At 50.9% G+C, this 16496-nt stretch overlaps 1 protein-coding gene across 1 annotated transcript; it reads left to right on the top strand.

The window, feature by feature from the left end:
• Window positions 1–99: 99 nt before the first annotated feature.
• NPS2_1 (NRPS) lies at window positions 100–15542 on the top strand (the record flags this gene model as incomplete). The annotated part of the gene is made up of 2 exons (XM_051500856.1): window positions 100–15354; window positions 15408–15542. The coding sequence occupies 2 exons, from the start codon at window positions 100–102 to the stop codon at window positions 15540–15542; spliced, it is 15390 nt and encodes a 5129-aa protein (XP_051349007.1).
• Window positions 15543–16496: the final 954 nt, after the last annotated feature.

Raw genomic sequence — 16496 nt, 5'->3', positions numbered from 1 at the left:
TCTCTACTAATGTAGTGTAAGACGTTTGATGTTTCCATTTTTGAGATATTCTTTCCCTGGTTCCGAGGGCGAACCTTGGTGAGCAGCACACGTGCCCACATGCTCGATGACCTTCCAGGAGCCATCAACAATCTAGAGGTCGATGCAGCTGAACTTACGCCAACAGTCGTGAGCAACCTTCTTCAAGGCAGGTCCAGCGTGCCCGGACTCAAATTGTTACTTACCATCGGTGAGATGCTCACCCAACACGTCATTGATGAGTATGGTGGCGACGAAACGAAGGAAAGTATGCTATGGGCCATGTACGGGCCGACTGAAGCCTCGATCCACTGCACGCTGCAGCCACAGTTCTCGACACATTCGTCAACTAGCATCATAGGTCGTCCCTTGGATACTGTTTCGGCTTTCATAATCGCGCCTATGAATGAAGAACGACCATCGGCCGACATCGATATACTGAGTTCCGGAGAAGTTGGTGAACTAGCCATTGGAGGACCCCAGGTTGCCGAAGAATATTTGAATCGCCCAGATCTCACTTCTGCATCGTTCATCGAACATCCGGAACATGGTCGCTTATATCGTACCGGCGATCGCGCCAGAATTAACCGCCACGGCGTCTTGGAATGCTTGGGTCGTGTCGTTGCTGGTCAAGTAAAGCTTCGAGGGCAACGGGTCGAGCTCGGCGAAATTGAACAAGCTATCATGAGGATACAGAGCTGTCGGACAGCAACCGTAATCATTGTCGAAGAGTCTTTGGTTGCCTTTTGCGCTGCCGGCTCGAGCGAAGTCACCCGCGCAGATGTCCTCGCTACCTGTAACCAATGGCTTCCGGCATTTATGATTCCATCACACGTATACTTCATCGATACAATGCCGCAGCTACCGTCGGGAAAGATTGACAAAGACTCTCTTGCAAAAACACATCTTCACAAGACTAACTCTACTGGACTGTCCACGTCTACCACCAAATCCCCAGGCGATCATGTGAGCCAATCAGTCCTGGAAACCGTTGGTCGTCACATCTCTCAAGACCTTGGATCAGATACCAACCTTAGCTCTGCTGGCCTGGATTCCCTTCGAGCTATTCGCATAGCGTCTGCGCTACGTCGACAAGGATTCGTTCTAGGAGCGATGGAAGTACTATCTGCGAGAACATTGAGCGATCTCGTTGCGATATGTAGAGGTCCTACACAAAGCGCTAATCGGCATAATCCGACGCATCACTCTGCGAATATGACCGGCACCGTAGAGATCCCTCAGCTCAAGCGATGGAAGAATGATATTGCATCCGTGATACCCTGTACTCCATTGCAGGAAGCCATGCTTGCAGAGACGATATCCAGGCCTACTGCCTACTGCAACTGGATCGAAGTTGAGCTATTAGTTACGCGGACGTATGAAGATATCCGAAACGCCCTGGACTACTTGGCCAGTAAGAGCGAGATCCTGCGTACTGGCTTCGTTGCGGCATCGCAGCACGCAGGAACGTTCTCGCAGATTATTTGGAGAGCATTACTGCCATCACAGATTCAGGAAGTTGATGTCTTTTCGAGGTCTTACTCAATGAGCTCCGATGAAGACTTTCTTCGTCCCTTCCACGTACAAGTTATGTCGATATCTAGACGACCTCGTCTCTTGTTCCGCATACATCATGCACTGTACGATGGCTGGTCATTCGATCTATTGCTCCACGATCTCGACACACGGTTGCATGGAGAGGAAACAGTATCGCGGCCACAATTTCGTGATGTAGTCCAGTACTTCACCCAACTCAGGCCGGAGGATCAAGAAGTACCCAAGAGCTACTGGAGTAGTCTCCTCAATGGCTACCTTCCGGTGGCCCTCCCTAATTACCATGGAAAGCTCGTTCGCGATCCGGCGACACATCACTTTTCGGGCCGTTCTGCTATCAACAGATCCAGACTATTCCAGCGAGCTCAGGAGATGGCTGTCAACCCCCAGGTTTATTTCCAGGCGGCTACTGCGTACATACTCAGCCTTTATAGCGGCACAAACGATATAGTTCTTGGAAACGTTACCTCAGGGCGAACCATTCCCATCGCTGGTGTTGAGGATGTTATCGGCCCATGCATCGCAACCGTCCCTTTCCGCATAAATCTCAGTAAAACGCTCGACATTCATGATCTACTGCGTACGACCCAAGCATTGAATAGAGAATGTCTGAGCCACAGCACCCTTCCTTTCCGGGAAATAGTGAAGGCGGGAAAAATCCCACCTGGGACACGACTCTTCGACGTTCTGTTTGTATGGCAACAGTCAATCATCTCCGACTCAAGCTCGTCGCTCGCTTCAAGAGTCATCGATAGCGCGGACGATCTGGAATTTAGGCTTACGCTGGAATTCGAGCCGCGCGAAGACAACATATTTTTCCACGCTACGTACGACGCCTCAACTATACCGGAGCATCAGATCAAGTATCTCTCTCGTCAGATCGACGAGATAGTGAATCTGCTCTTATCGAATGCCAACCATGGCATCGATGCCATGAAACGATGCTTCACCACGCGTTCCTTGTCAATTGCCAACCCCACGCCTCGACAGCAAACGATAGAGCATGGTCCTGCCCATGCGGTAGAACAATGGGCCCTGAAGGATCCGCGAAGGTCAGCTCTCAGATTTGCTCGCGTCAGACGTGGTGTCGTGGAAGTAGAAGAGGTGGCGACCTATGGTCTGCTCAACACACGCGCTAACCAATTTGCCCGTGTCCTCGCCGATCACGGCGTAGGCGACGATCAATTGGTTTGCATAATGATGGAAAAGTCCATTGATCTTTACATCTGTATCCTTGCTGTGCTCAAGCTTGGTTGCGGATATCTACCGATAGTCCCTGATACGCCGATCGACAGAGTCAGAAGCATCCTGGACGACGCGCAAGTAACGGTATGCGTTTCCGACACAACAACTGCAACAAGCATTCGAAATCATCTTCTCGTCGATATAATTGAGTTCAACACCCCTCATCTTGCGAAACAATTTGATCAGAACCTGGACGTGCCATATAGCGGACAGCATCTCGCCTATGCTGTATTCACTTCCGGCAGCACTGGAGCGCCCAAGGGAGTTCTCGTTACCCAGGATAATCTCATGAGTAACTTGCAATACCTTTCAACTATATACCCCGTTCATGCGGGCTCATGTTTGCTTCAGTCTTGCTCGCAAGCATTTGATGTCAGTGTTTTCGAGATTTTCTTCTCATGGCATGTTGGTATATGCCTATGCACGGCAACGAAAGACGACTTGTTTCACGACTTTGAGGCCGCCATCAACTGTCTGGGCGTCACACATCTAAGTTTGACGCCAACAGTTGCAGCATTGGTAGATCCAGTGAATGTTCCGAAAGTCGAATTCCTGGTGACTGCTGGAGAAGCTTTGACGGAACACGTTCGAAGAACGTGGGCAGGCAAAGGCTTGTACCAAGGCTACGGTCCTTCTGAGACCACAAACATATGCACTGTACGGGCGGCGGTAACTCCGGATGATCTGATCAACAACATCGGTATGCCTTTCGATAATACTTCAGCCCTCGTGCTCGATCCCGAGAGCGAGGCAATTCTCCCCCTCGGTGCCGTAGGTGAGCTTTGTTTCGGGGGTTACCAGGTTTTCCGTGGCTATCTGAACCGACCAGAGCTGAATGCCGCCAAGATCATCAACCACTCCACCTATGGCAGGATATACCGGTCAGGCGATACAGGTATACTACTCCCGGATGGTTCCATACTTTCCAAAGGCCGTATGGATGATCAAGTCAAAATCCGTGGTCAGCGTGTCGAACTCGGTGAGATAACGTCAGTGATGCTCGATCATCAGGCAGTGCAAGACTGCGTCACCCTTCTCCTACCGCGTTCCGACGATACTCAAACACTGGTAGTGTTCTGGGTACCCAACGGAGCTGCATCTGACTCCTTCCAATATTTGACGCCTATGGAGTTTGAATTGGTGATATCGGATCTGTCTGATCTGCTATCGCGTCGCCTGCCTTCGTACATGGTTCCCTCGCATCTCGTTCCCGTTTCGCGCCTTCCCATGACAATGCAAGCCAAGATCGACAAGGCTCTCCTTCAACGCACATTCTGGGACTTAGCGGAAGAAGAACAGGTCGCCTTGCAATGGACGCAGGATGATGCAAAGGCGGAGGTTTTCTCGCCATGGGAGAAAGCCGTGGCCGAGGTTCTTTCATCCACACTGAACACCTCACCGGAAGGAATACAGCGGACGTCGTCATTCTTCAGCCTGGGTCTAGATTCGGTTTCAGCTATACGCTTCTGCAACGGACTTCGAAAACAAGACTTGGGTGACTACTCCATCTCTACAGTGTTGAAGAACGCTTCAATCGCTCGTCTCGCATCTGTCTGTACACTGCATTCGCGCCCTTCGACTCGAGAAACGACCAGGCCTAATACCGTCAGCCTAGACAAGTTCTTGAGCTCAGAAGAAGTGTCTCGTGTTCTTGCGCGTTACAATCAAAGCGAATCCCAGGTGGCTAAGATCCTACCGTGCACACCACTTCAAGAGGCTATGCTTTCAAGCGGCCAGCCGTCCTCACATTCGGCGTACTGCAACATAATGCTTTTCGACGTCAAAGGAGACGTCTCCCGGTTGCAGGAGTCCTGGGAGAGTATGTTACGGCGACATGAGATCCTTCGCACATGTTTCGTTGCTACTGAAAACCCGTCATTCGCCTTCACGCAAGTTGTGCTACGCGATACCGACTTGAAATGGCATCACTACAGCACCCTGGATGGCCTACCGCCGCGTATAAACAGTGTTATTTCTGAACAAGTAGCAGCCGAAAGCCCTCCGATTCACCTCGCGTTGATACAAGACGAACGATCAACAAAGCTACTTTTTGGCTGCCATCATGCGCTCTACGACGGCATTGCTATCTCTACGCTCATTCAGGAAGTACAAGACACATATCACGGCATTAAAATTCCGCCACCGGTGTCTTACGATGTGTATCTGCAGTACATGCTACAGCAAGACTATGCAGAGGGCGACAACTATTGGGCCACTCTATTGAGCGGCTTTGAGCCTACAATCTTTCCCAGTCTTACCGGCAAAGATTTAAGAGCCCAAGGAAGACCTGCATCTTCATCGAAATGTCTACAACTACCACTCTCCACCATACGCACAGCATGTCAAGACATGTCGCTGTCATTACTGTCGGTAGTGCACGCGGCTTGGGCCAAGCTTCTGCACTTCTATACGGGTGAAAACGACATTTGCTTCGGAAACGTCGTTAATGGACGCAATATCTCCGGAGACGACCTTGATCGCATCGTTGCTCCTTGCTTCAACACCCTACCCGTCCGCATCATTCTCGATCCTCAGCAAAACAATGACGCTTTGATGCGCCTAGCCCATTCTATTAGCATCGAGTCGCTAGCTCATCAGTTGACACCGCTCCGTCGCATACAAGGCACTGCACTCCGGGAAGGCGGCCGTCTTTTTGACAGTTTGGTGATACTCCAGCAGCCGAAAACAACTTTGGACTCTACTATCTGGACACTCGAACAAGATCTGGGTGACATGGATCTACCCATCGTATGCGAGCTTATTCAAGATCCGGTCCGGAATACTCTAGAGTTATCGCTTCACTACCAGACATCACTGTTGTCTGAGGGGGAAGCTCGGCTGGTCATGGAAACATTTGACACCTGCATCTCATCGTTGCTTGCATTCCCGGGAATGAGTTCTTCCGACATAAGCACACTGCCAGCTCACCTTCGAGCAGAGTCCAACATGGGTTATGAGCAATGCCAAACCGACGCGGTCTTGCTACATTCAGGTTTCGAGCGCATAGCGGCAATGCACCCTGACCGTATCGCCTTGGAATATTTGCTTCCAGATGGTGGCAAGACAGTTTGGTCTTTCGCGACTTTAAATGAAAAAGCCAACTCTGTTGCACATGCGCTCATTAGGCAAGGGGTTGGTCCAGATGACATCGTCCCCATTCATATGCTGAAGGGCCCTTGTTTCTATGCAAGCATTCTAGGAGTTATGAAAGCTGGGGCTGCTTTTGCACCAGTATATCCAGGACTGCCCGAAGCACGCAGACGGATTATGTTCCAAGAGTTGAAGCCAAAGCTTGTGCTTTGCTCGGATACCTCGACACTGCCCGATCATTTAATCGAAGCGAGCATTGTCAATGCTGAAGCGATACCATCTGTGCCGCATCATAATCCTGTCATTGACGGCCTCTCGGACACGAATTTAGCGTATTGTTTGTTCACCTCTGGCTCTACAGGCGTACCGAAAGCGGTCAGCATGGAACATCGCGCTCCTGTCCAAACCATCGCAAGCTCAGATTCCCGTATTCCCTGGAACCCTTCTTCACGACTGCTACAATATGCGGCTGTAACTTTCGATATGTGCTACTACGACTGTTTCTTGGCTTGGACCCATGGGTTCACGCTCTGTGCCACTGACCAGAATGACTTGTTGGACAACCTACCGAAAGTCATCAACTCTTTGCAGGTCACCTTGCTCGACCTGACGCCTTCAGTAGCGGTTTCTCTCAAAAGATCTGATATACCGAGCGTCAAGTGGTTGTACTGCATCGGAGAAGCCATGGCACACGCTATCGTCAAGGAGTGGGGCGATTCATGCGTCAACTCGTACGGGCCTACTGAAGCTGCATTCTGTACGACAATAAGCCCTGTTTCAGAAAAGGGTCGTGTTTCAATTATCGGCAAACCCTTCCCAAGCACATCCTTCGCAATCTTCTCGGCAAGAGGTAAATCGATCTTGCCTGTGCTGAGCACCGGCGAACTATACATTGGAGGCGCACAACTCGCACGAGGCTACCTCGGCAATCCCGATCTGACAAGCGAACGATTTGTCATTTGGGGTGGGCAACGCTTTTATAAGAGTGGAGACCTGGCGAGGATGCTCAGTGACGGCAGTTTCGAATTCGTAGGACGCACGGACGATCAGGTCAAGATACGCGGGCTTAGGGTAGAACTCGGCGAGATCAACCATGTCCTCCAGAATGCTCATCCAGATGTCGCGTTTGTCACTACACAGATCTTGAAAAAGCAGGAGACAGACAGGGACCAACTCGTGGCATTTTTGATTACGCATGGCAAGATCGAAGAGAGCGAGCTTAAAACGATTGCAAGCAGCCGGCTACCGTCGTACATGGTACCCCAGTTCTTTGTCTTCGTCGACGAGATTCCGAGATCAATGGCTGGGAAAATTGACAAGAGAGCGTTGACAAGCATATTCCGAGAACACATCGGCACCGAGTTGCTAACTAATGGGTTTCAGCATGGCTCAGGTCATCAATGGACACAAGTTGAAACCGAGGTGAGGGATGTTTTTGCGCGACTGTCTGATGCTTCGCAAAAAGAGATCACAGCAACAACCTCCATTTACCAGCTCGGTCTTGACAGCATCAGCGCAGTTCAAATCGCTGCAGCACTTCGGAAGCAGGGTTACTCCGTGAGAGCTGCCGATGTCCTGAATCACACCACATGCGCCGATCTTGCCGAGTTCATTGGCCAGGCGAAGGCATCGGATGCGTTTGAACTTCCGCATTTCAACTTTAGTGCTTTTGAAGGCAAGCACAAGGTGGGGGTACTAAGCGACCATAGCATCTATGATGGGGATGTCGTAGCCGTTCGTCCTTGCACTCCACTCCAGAAGGGCATGATATCGCAATTCCTCGCGACAGAAGGAGCTGTGTATATGAATCACATCCGTATGCAGCTGGAAGTGGATACAGACCTCGAAAGGCTCAAGAAAGCGTGGGACATGACGAGAGAACGCCATAGTACATTGCGCAGCGGATTCGCTCAGATCAAAGATCCGCTTCACGCCTTCGCGATGATTGAGTATACTCCAACTTCGACAAATCTGCCATGGTCTACCACCTCAAGCACTACATCCGACCCGATCGATGAATGGCTCAAAGGATTACAACGTGCATTCTTGCAAGATTTACATTTACCTCCTTGGTCATTACGCATCGTCCAAGAAGAGGGTCACTTCGCTCTTGATCTGGCCATGTTTCATGCTCTCTTCGATGCCCAAAGTCTTCAGTCCATCTTAAATGATGTTACTGCTGCATATGAGGGCCGCGGTTTATCGCCGCCTACATCTATCGACACAACCATTAGTAGCATTATACAGCTCAGCGCTACAAGCACCGAAGACGGAGAAGCAGTATGGAATGAGATTGGGAAGGCTGCAAGTCCATGTCGCTTTCCCAATCTCACACCTTTAAGATATGATCCAAGCTCCCCATCCGTTTGCACTCGTCAATCCACGAAACCGCTTCATGTTCTCGAGGATGGCTGTCGAAATGCCAACATCACTATGCAAGCTGCAGGTATCGCGAGTTGGCTTTCATTGTTGAGTTCTTACACTGGAGAAAGCTCGGTAACATGCGGCGTCGTCTTATCCGGCCGAACCTTTGACGGAGCTGAGGATGTCGTCTTTCCATGTATCAACACAGTACCCGTGGCATGCACTGTTTCAAAAGACATGGCTGCGACTCTTACTAACATCATGGCGTTGAACACCCAAATTCAGCAATATCAATTCACGCCACTCAACAAGATCCAGAGACTCATGGGCTTTCCCAACGAAGCATTATTCGACACAATTTTCGCTTACCAGAAGCTGCCTAGTCGTACAGAACCTAGCCGTTTGTGGAGAGTTGTTGAAGAGAATGCGGCTATTGAGTACCCGATCTCGATCGAACTGGAACCAATGGAAGGGTACTTGGAGTACCGCCTTACTTTCTTGCCTCATATCGTACCAAAGGAGCAAGCCGCTCTGATCCTCGAGCAGCTAGACCACCTGATGGAAAGCTATACGTCAAGCACCAGTGCGTTTGAGGCGCACTTCTCCGAACAACTATACTCTATCACACCTGCTAAAGAACCCGAACTGCCATCAGATGTTAGGTTACTCCACGAGCTGGTCGAGAGCACTGCGACGAAGTACCCGAGGCGCGTCGCGTTTGAGTTCGTTTGCGGGAACGATCAGGGCTCACGTACTATTGAGCAATGGACGTATGCTGAGCTAGATGCTGAGGGGAACAGAATTGCTCACCTTATCACTGCGCATGGTGTGCAGCCTGGGAGTCTGGTTGGTGTGTGTTTCGACAAATGTCCTGAAGCATCTTTCGCCATGCTGGGAATATTGAAGGCTGGCTGCGCTTATGTCGCTATCGACCCTGGTGCGCCTGCTGCACGCCAGGCTTTCATCGTTGAAGACTCGCGCGCTCAAGCTGTTTTATCTCTATCTTCTCAAGCTGATCAGTTTGAGGGCAGCGTTAGTGTGCCAGTACTGAAGCTTGATGAGATCGACTGGCGTTCACTACCAGGATCTTCGCTTTTGCGCAACGACCGGATCAGTTCCCAGGATCGTAGCTACTGCTTGTACACTTCTGGTACTACAGGTACACCAAAAGGCTGCGAGCTGACTCATGAGAACGCTGTGCAGGCGCTTCTTGCTTTCCAGCGCTTGTTTACCGGACATTGGGATACAGAGTCGCGATGGCTTCAGTTCGCGTCATTCCACTTCGATGTTTCAGTTCTTGAGCAGTACTGGAGTTGGTCGGTCGGCATATGCGTCGTTTCAGCACCTCGGGATCTCATCTTTGAAGATCTAGCAAAGACCATCTCTGATCTCAATATCACGCATATCGATCTGACGCCCAGTCTCGCCCAAATCCTCCATCCGGATGACGTGCCCAGTCTTTGTAAGGGCGTCTTCATCACCGGTGGCGAAAGCCTGAAACAAGAAATTCTCGACGTGTGGGGTCCAAAAGGCGTAATCTACAACGGTTATGGGCCAACCGAGGCAACGATAGGATGCACCATGTTCCCGCGCGTTCCAGCCAATGGAAGACCCTCCAATATCGGTCCTCAGTTTGACAATGTGGGGTCTTTGGTTCTTCATCCCGGGGATGAAGTGCCTGTCCTACGAGGCGGAGTAGGCGAACTCTGTGTTTCAGGAAAACTTGTTGGCAGAGGCTACCTCAATCGCCCAGAGCTAACTGCAGAGCGCTTCCCTCACCTCGAACGTTTAGGTGCGCGTGTGTATCGGACCGGTGATCTCGTTAGAATCCTACACGATGACACCTTCCAATTCCTTGGGCGAGCAGATGATCAGGTCAAATTGCGTGGCCAACGCCTCGAGGTAGCCGAGATCAACTCCGTCATCAAGCAGTCCAGCTCAGCGATCTCTGATGTTGCAACGCTAGTACTGAAGCACCCAAAGCAGCAAAAAGAGCAACTGGTTGCCTTCCTTGTGTGTGGCAAACTCTCCAGGGCACAACCTCAGGTACAGCTAAGCGACGTCGAGGCGATGGGGATCGCGAAGGAAGCCTGTCATGAGAACCTACCTCCATACATGATTCCCACGCACTTCGTTCCACTCTCTACGATGCCATTGAACATCAATAACAAGGCGGATGCCAAAAAGCTCAAGCAGCTTTACGACGCATTTTCCTCTGGCGATCTGCAGGCAATATCAGCCACTTCAAACGAGAAAGACGAAGTTTGGTCGGAGCATGAGAAGAAACTTTGTCAAGTACTCTCTCAAGCTCTGGGTGTTAGCGAACAATCTATCAGTAAGGATGCTAGCTGCTTCGAGATGGGTATGGACTCGATCTCCGTCATCGGTATATCGCACACACTCAAGCAGTCAGGCTTCGCAAGTGCTACTGCATCTGTAGTAATGCGATGCCCGACTATTCGACGTCTCGCTAAAGCCTTGGAAGCTGGCGGCCCCACAGATGAGGCTCATGGATCTATCCTCGCAGCACAACAAGCTATTCACGCAGTGCAGCACCGCTACAAACGGTCTGTCGCACAATCACTCTCTATCGAATCCAGCGTCATCGATGTCGTCGCGCCATGTACTCCTTTGCAACAAGGCATGATTGCGAGATCTCTGGAGAGCGAGAACGGACTCTATTTCAACACTTTCCGTTTCAAGCTACACGACAGCATCGATGAACGAAGACTTGACGCCGCATGGACAAAGGTGCACGCTTCAATTTCCATACTTCGTACGGTCTTTGTCAACACAGAGGAAGGTCACGTGCAGGCAGTTCTCCGTGCTCCTGCCTACACTGGAATGATACACACTCCAGCCAAAGAACACCACCTTGCCAAAAGCTTGGAATTGTTGAGACAACGCTGGCTAGGGCTCAATCAACCCGACTTTACCCGCCCTTTCGAGATACATCTCATCACCACACCAACGCAGAAGCTGCTGTCTGTTCATATCTTCCATGGACTCTACGATGGCAACAGCATCGAGCTCATCTTCCGGGCCGTCTGGGACGTCTACAACAATAGGGATCTACAATTGCATGCACCTACCTTCCATACTGCACTTGCTCATGGTCCCCTCAGCATCCCTAACGGGGCGAAGAAGTTTTGGCAGAACCATCTAGATAAGCAAACCCTTCATTTACCCACCATTTCCGGCGAGGCTAGTCAAGAAGCTGTAGTTATTACACGTACACTGCCTGGGTTGACCGGCTTTGACTCTGTGCGACGCCAACTTAATGTTACATCACAAGCTATTGCCCAGGCTTGCTGGCTCAGCGTACTTTGCGAGCACGTCCAAGGAGGCGTAACGGCTGGAATGGTCGTCTCTGGACGCAGTATCGATCTTGAAGGTGCAGATCGCATCATAGGGCCAATGTTCAACACCATCCCCTATCAGCATTGCGCTCAGCGTGGCGAATCTTGGTCATCGGCAATCAAACGAGTGCACGATTTTAACGTCGGAGCTCATCCTCATCAGCACACTCCACTGAGACAAATCATGAAGTGGTGCAAAAGAACTCCGAGCCAGCCTCTCTTCGACAATCTCTTCGCGTACCAAATCGCACAGGGAGGTGACGGATGGGCAAAAAACGATGCTTGGGAGATCCTAGACACTGAAACTGTTGCTGACTACCCACTGGCTCTCGAGGTTGAGCAACGGAGGGGTGATGTGTTCAAGTTGACATTGGTTAGTCAAGATCATGTCGCACATGAGTGTTTGGCGAATGAGCTTCTTGATCGGTTCGAAGAAGCATTGCGACAGGTCTTAGTAGATCCGTCTACTATTCCTGCGGTAACCTTTGAAGATGGAGCGATGCAGAACGGTATACTATCCACAAATGGAAAGCTCAGCAACGGCGACAACAAGAGCGATTTTGAATGGACGAGCGATGCCATCAAGATCAAAGAGGAGACTGCTCAACTATCGGGTCTTGAATATTCGAGCATCAACGAAAACACCTCCATCTTTGAACTTGGACTCGACAGTATTGACGCCATCAAGTTATCATCCAAGCTCAAGAAGCGCGGAGTGAACATTCCCGTAAGCGGCATCATGCGCGGGCTGACCATTGCGAAAATGGTACAACTCATCTCGCCCACGGAAACGTCAACTGAAGCGACTCTTCAGCCAAACCTTGACGCCTACAAAAGATCAATGAAGAGGCATCTCGAACAGCATGCGTTCAACAACACCGATGTTGAGAAAGTTTTACCCTTGACACCCTTGCAAGAAGCTATGGTGGCTGAGATGATTGCGTCAGACTACACAAGATACTACAACCATGATGTACTCGAACTAGATCCCAACACAGACGTCAAAAAGCTCCAAGAGGCCTGGACAACAGTCGTCGCTGCGTCACCAATCCTACGGACTGGCTTCGTAGAGGTAGATGACCCGGAACTCGACGATTCTTTCGTGCAGGTCGTCCACAAACAACATCGTGACTTCTGGACGCATGTCGAATCAGAGGGCAGGCCCGAATTTGCCTCAATCTTCCGTAAACTTCGACATGATTCCCTACAGAATTCGCTTTCGACACCCCGCTTCCACCTTGGCTTCGTGGAGACATCTGGCCAGCGTTACCTTATTATCTCCATTGCTCATGCTCTATACGATGGATGGTCTCTTGGATTACTGCATTCCGATGTGCAACGAGCTTATAACAATCAATTCACCTCTCGACCAAGCTACGAGGCTTCTCTGATCAACATCGTCACAACGTCCGTATCTGCTTCCACAGGCTTTTGGCAAGATTATCTCTCGGGAGCCATTACAAGCTCTTTTCCCCGACGAACAAACATCTCTAGCGAAACTGGCAGTCATGTTCATCGCCACGAACGAAACAGCGTAGTGGTACTAGATGAGCTCCAGACGTTCGCAAGAAGGCGTAATGTGTCATTACAAACTATCGGCCAAACCGTCTTTGCTCTCGTTACTTCTATCTACACCAACAGTCTGGATGTCACCTTCGGCTCTGTACTATCCGGAAGAGACGACGAGGAGCGATCTCAACTAATGTTTCCCACTATGAACACGATCGCGATACGGTCAGTCCTGCACGGATCTGGAGGAGACATGTTGCATTACATGCAAGACAACTTCACAAACATCAAGCAGTGGCAACACTACCCACTTCGGAAAGCCCTCTCGGCAGCCGGTGTTGATGGAAGACTGTTCGAAAGTCTATTCATCTACCAGAAGGGCTTCGCGTCAGAGGAAGAGGAGGGACAGAGGCTGTACACCAGCATCGAGGGTCATAGTGACGTTGAGTATCCGGTGTGTGTAGAAATGGAGGTAATGGACAAGAGCTTGGTTTGGCGTTGCGCGGTGAAAGAGGAAGTATTTGACGAAGAGGCTTCAAAACAGCTCCTCGATCGAATGGACGACGTGCTTAGACACTTGATGGAACAGCCAGAGACATCTGTAATTGAGGTCACTACGAACGGCACATCAGTATGTGGTATGCCGGCTTTCAAGCAGAGACAAAGTCGTGCGACAAGCAGCCATGAGGCAGTTGACGACGAAGACGCTAGGGATCCACCAAGCACCGAAACAGCTCGCAAGATACGCGAGACTCTGGCTTTTGTGTCAAAGACACCCGAAGATGAGATGACGAGCGGCATGACAATATTTCACATGGGGCTGGACTCTATCAGCGCGATCAAGGTCTCTTCTCTTCTGCGCAAACAGGGCATTATCCTCGGCGTTGGTGAGATGCTCCGAGCTGGTACGATTGAACAGATGGCAAGTCTTGTGGATTCGCGCACCACACAGCAGCTGGAAACCAGTGCCAACCCTCATGAAGTGGTTCGGGAGGCTCTCAAAGATCTCGATAGATCACACATCCTAGACCGGGCTCATGTTGAAGATGCAAGGGTCGCCGAAATTCTACCAGTCACCGCCGGGCAGCTATACATGCTGTCGACGTGGCTGAATACCAAAGGCAGCGGCTTCTACGCCGAGTTCACATACGCTATCCATGGAGGTATTGGTCTCAACGACCTCAACAACTCGTGGCAAGCCCTAGTTGCGACAAGTCCGATTCTGCGGACCTCCTTCGTCACGACTGGCGATCATCAGATACCCTACGTAGCAGTCGTGTTGAAAGATCTGGAGAGCTCTATCACAGACATTACTGGCTGCACACACGACGAAATCCGCCAGCGCGTCCAGGCTACAACGACCATGCAGCCTTGGGCCCACCTCTTCGCTTCACAAACTTCCAACAGCTGGGCGTTGAAGCTGAAGATCCACCATGCATTGTACGATGGTGTCAGCTTACCTCTCTTGATGCAGAAACTGCAAACCATCTGCAACGGCGCTGAAGTCGCTCCGCCAGACAATGCACTTACCCAGATGGTCGCTAACGGATACGGGACATCGGAATTAGAGAAGAAGAAGAGCTTCTGGACTCGGTATCTCATGGACTTTGCCCAGAAGCTCTTGATGCAGCCTGCTGAGAGCCCCAAAACGAGGACACAGCTCTTCAAGCCAGCCTTGTTCGCAACGCCCAACCTGGAGGCAGCTGCGCGCCAACGTGGTGTTTCAACGCAGTCCATCTTCCTCGCTGCGTACGCAAAGGTTCATGCTGCGAACACATCGGGCACTGCAGATGAGGACGTGATCATTGGTGTCTACCTGGCCAATCGCTCGCTGCCTATCAATGGCATTGCCTCGGCTGCTGTACCAACAGTCAATCTACTACCACTACGTGTCAGTAAGCCGCTCAAACGCCAGATGGCAGAGATGGCTGAGGATATCCAACGCGACCTGCAAGAAATCAGTGAGCCCATGAACGCTTCTGCTAGCCTCTTCGAGATCAGCGAATGGACGGGTGTCAAGGTTGATACTTTCGTAAATTTCTTATCTCTGCCGGATACCCCACAGGCGGAGGGAGAGACCAAGAGCAAGGACTCTATCATCATCGAACCGACTCAAAAATGGCAGCAGCCGGTCAGTAGGGTGACCGAAGTGGAGGAGCACAGCTTGGAACCACCTGCTGAACTGGTGGACGAGCGTGTCAATGGCGCATATTTGGTGAGTTTACCTTTACGCGATGTTGGGACGAGCAGGAACTAACAGATATGTAGCATGCTGTCGATATCGAGGCGACCATCCGCAATGGCGCCTTGGATGTAGGCGTCTTCGCACCAACGGCGATGTTGAGCCCTCACGCTGGCGAAGAGCTGATGAACGAGCTGAGGAGACAGCTCGAAGCGTTTTGAATATCTTTTGTTTTCTTTTTAGTTGTATCAGGTGTTCAACAGCACTAGGCGCCTGGTCGGTCTCTTTCTCCATTTTCGACGGCGTTGCGTTTGTTCCCTGCATGGTCATGAACCTTGATTCTTTGTCCCGGTGTATATAGACTTTTCGCAATGAACTTTCAGCCAACCTACTTGCCTCCCTATTCACATCAAGCCGATGTACTTCGTATGCATGTGATCCGTGTCCCTGTAGGCTAGCTTTAGCTGGTAGTATCGTGTGGTAGCCAATTCGCGTGTGACGGCTGCGCAGGTTTGTTTTCGAAGCGGCGAGAAGGAGGAGGAAGCTGCGGAAGCTATAAGTCAGAGGTATAGCGGTTGGTGGCGCGGGAAGTGGAGGGGACGAGGCCGAGGAGGAAGCGGGTAGTTGGCGCTGCCACGGAGAGAGGGGTTGAGATGGCAGCGTGCCGTCTTTGAGGTTTGATTCTGGGATCGCGTGTTAGTTGCAGCGATTTCGAGCTTTTCGACGCGACCTTCATGCGGCTATGGGACGTCTCTGGATGATGTCGCATGGTGTCTGGGAGTAAAGGGAGGACGCTCACAAGGTTGTAGGACAGTAAACACCAGGGCTAGTACGTAGAGCAGACTCATGTCTGACACCATGACGAGGCCGCTCAAGTACTCTAATACCCCTTTGGCAATAGATTTCTGTAGAAAGGTACATGGATCGGCGTCGATTTGCCAGAAGGTCGTCGCGCAATCTTCGTGTGACGGACGCGTGCGCGCAGAGGCTCGGAATGAGGGTAATTCCGAGAGATTCCGATAGGGCCAAAGCTTCACAGCACAGCAACCAGCCAACAACTCAAGTTATGCAGAATGTTATTAGACTATATTCATAGGTTGAATGTCATGGTATCTCCAGTGCTCAATAACGCCTCGCTATCATGATCGTCAAATGTCGCCGACAAAGGCTACCCA

Source organism: Alternaria infectoria (genome assembly GCF_024043175.1).
Source record: "Alternaria infectoria strain BMP 0036 chromosome Unknown scaffold_24, whole genome shotgun sequence".
Taxonomy (NCBI): domain Eukaryota; kingdom Fungi; phylum Ascomycota; class Dothideomycetes; order Pleosporales; family Pleosporaceae; genus Alternaria; species Alternaria infectoria.
The sequence above is the reverse complement of the archived record's forward strand: the minus strand, read 5'-3'. Positions and strand labels throughout refer to the sequence as shown.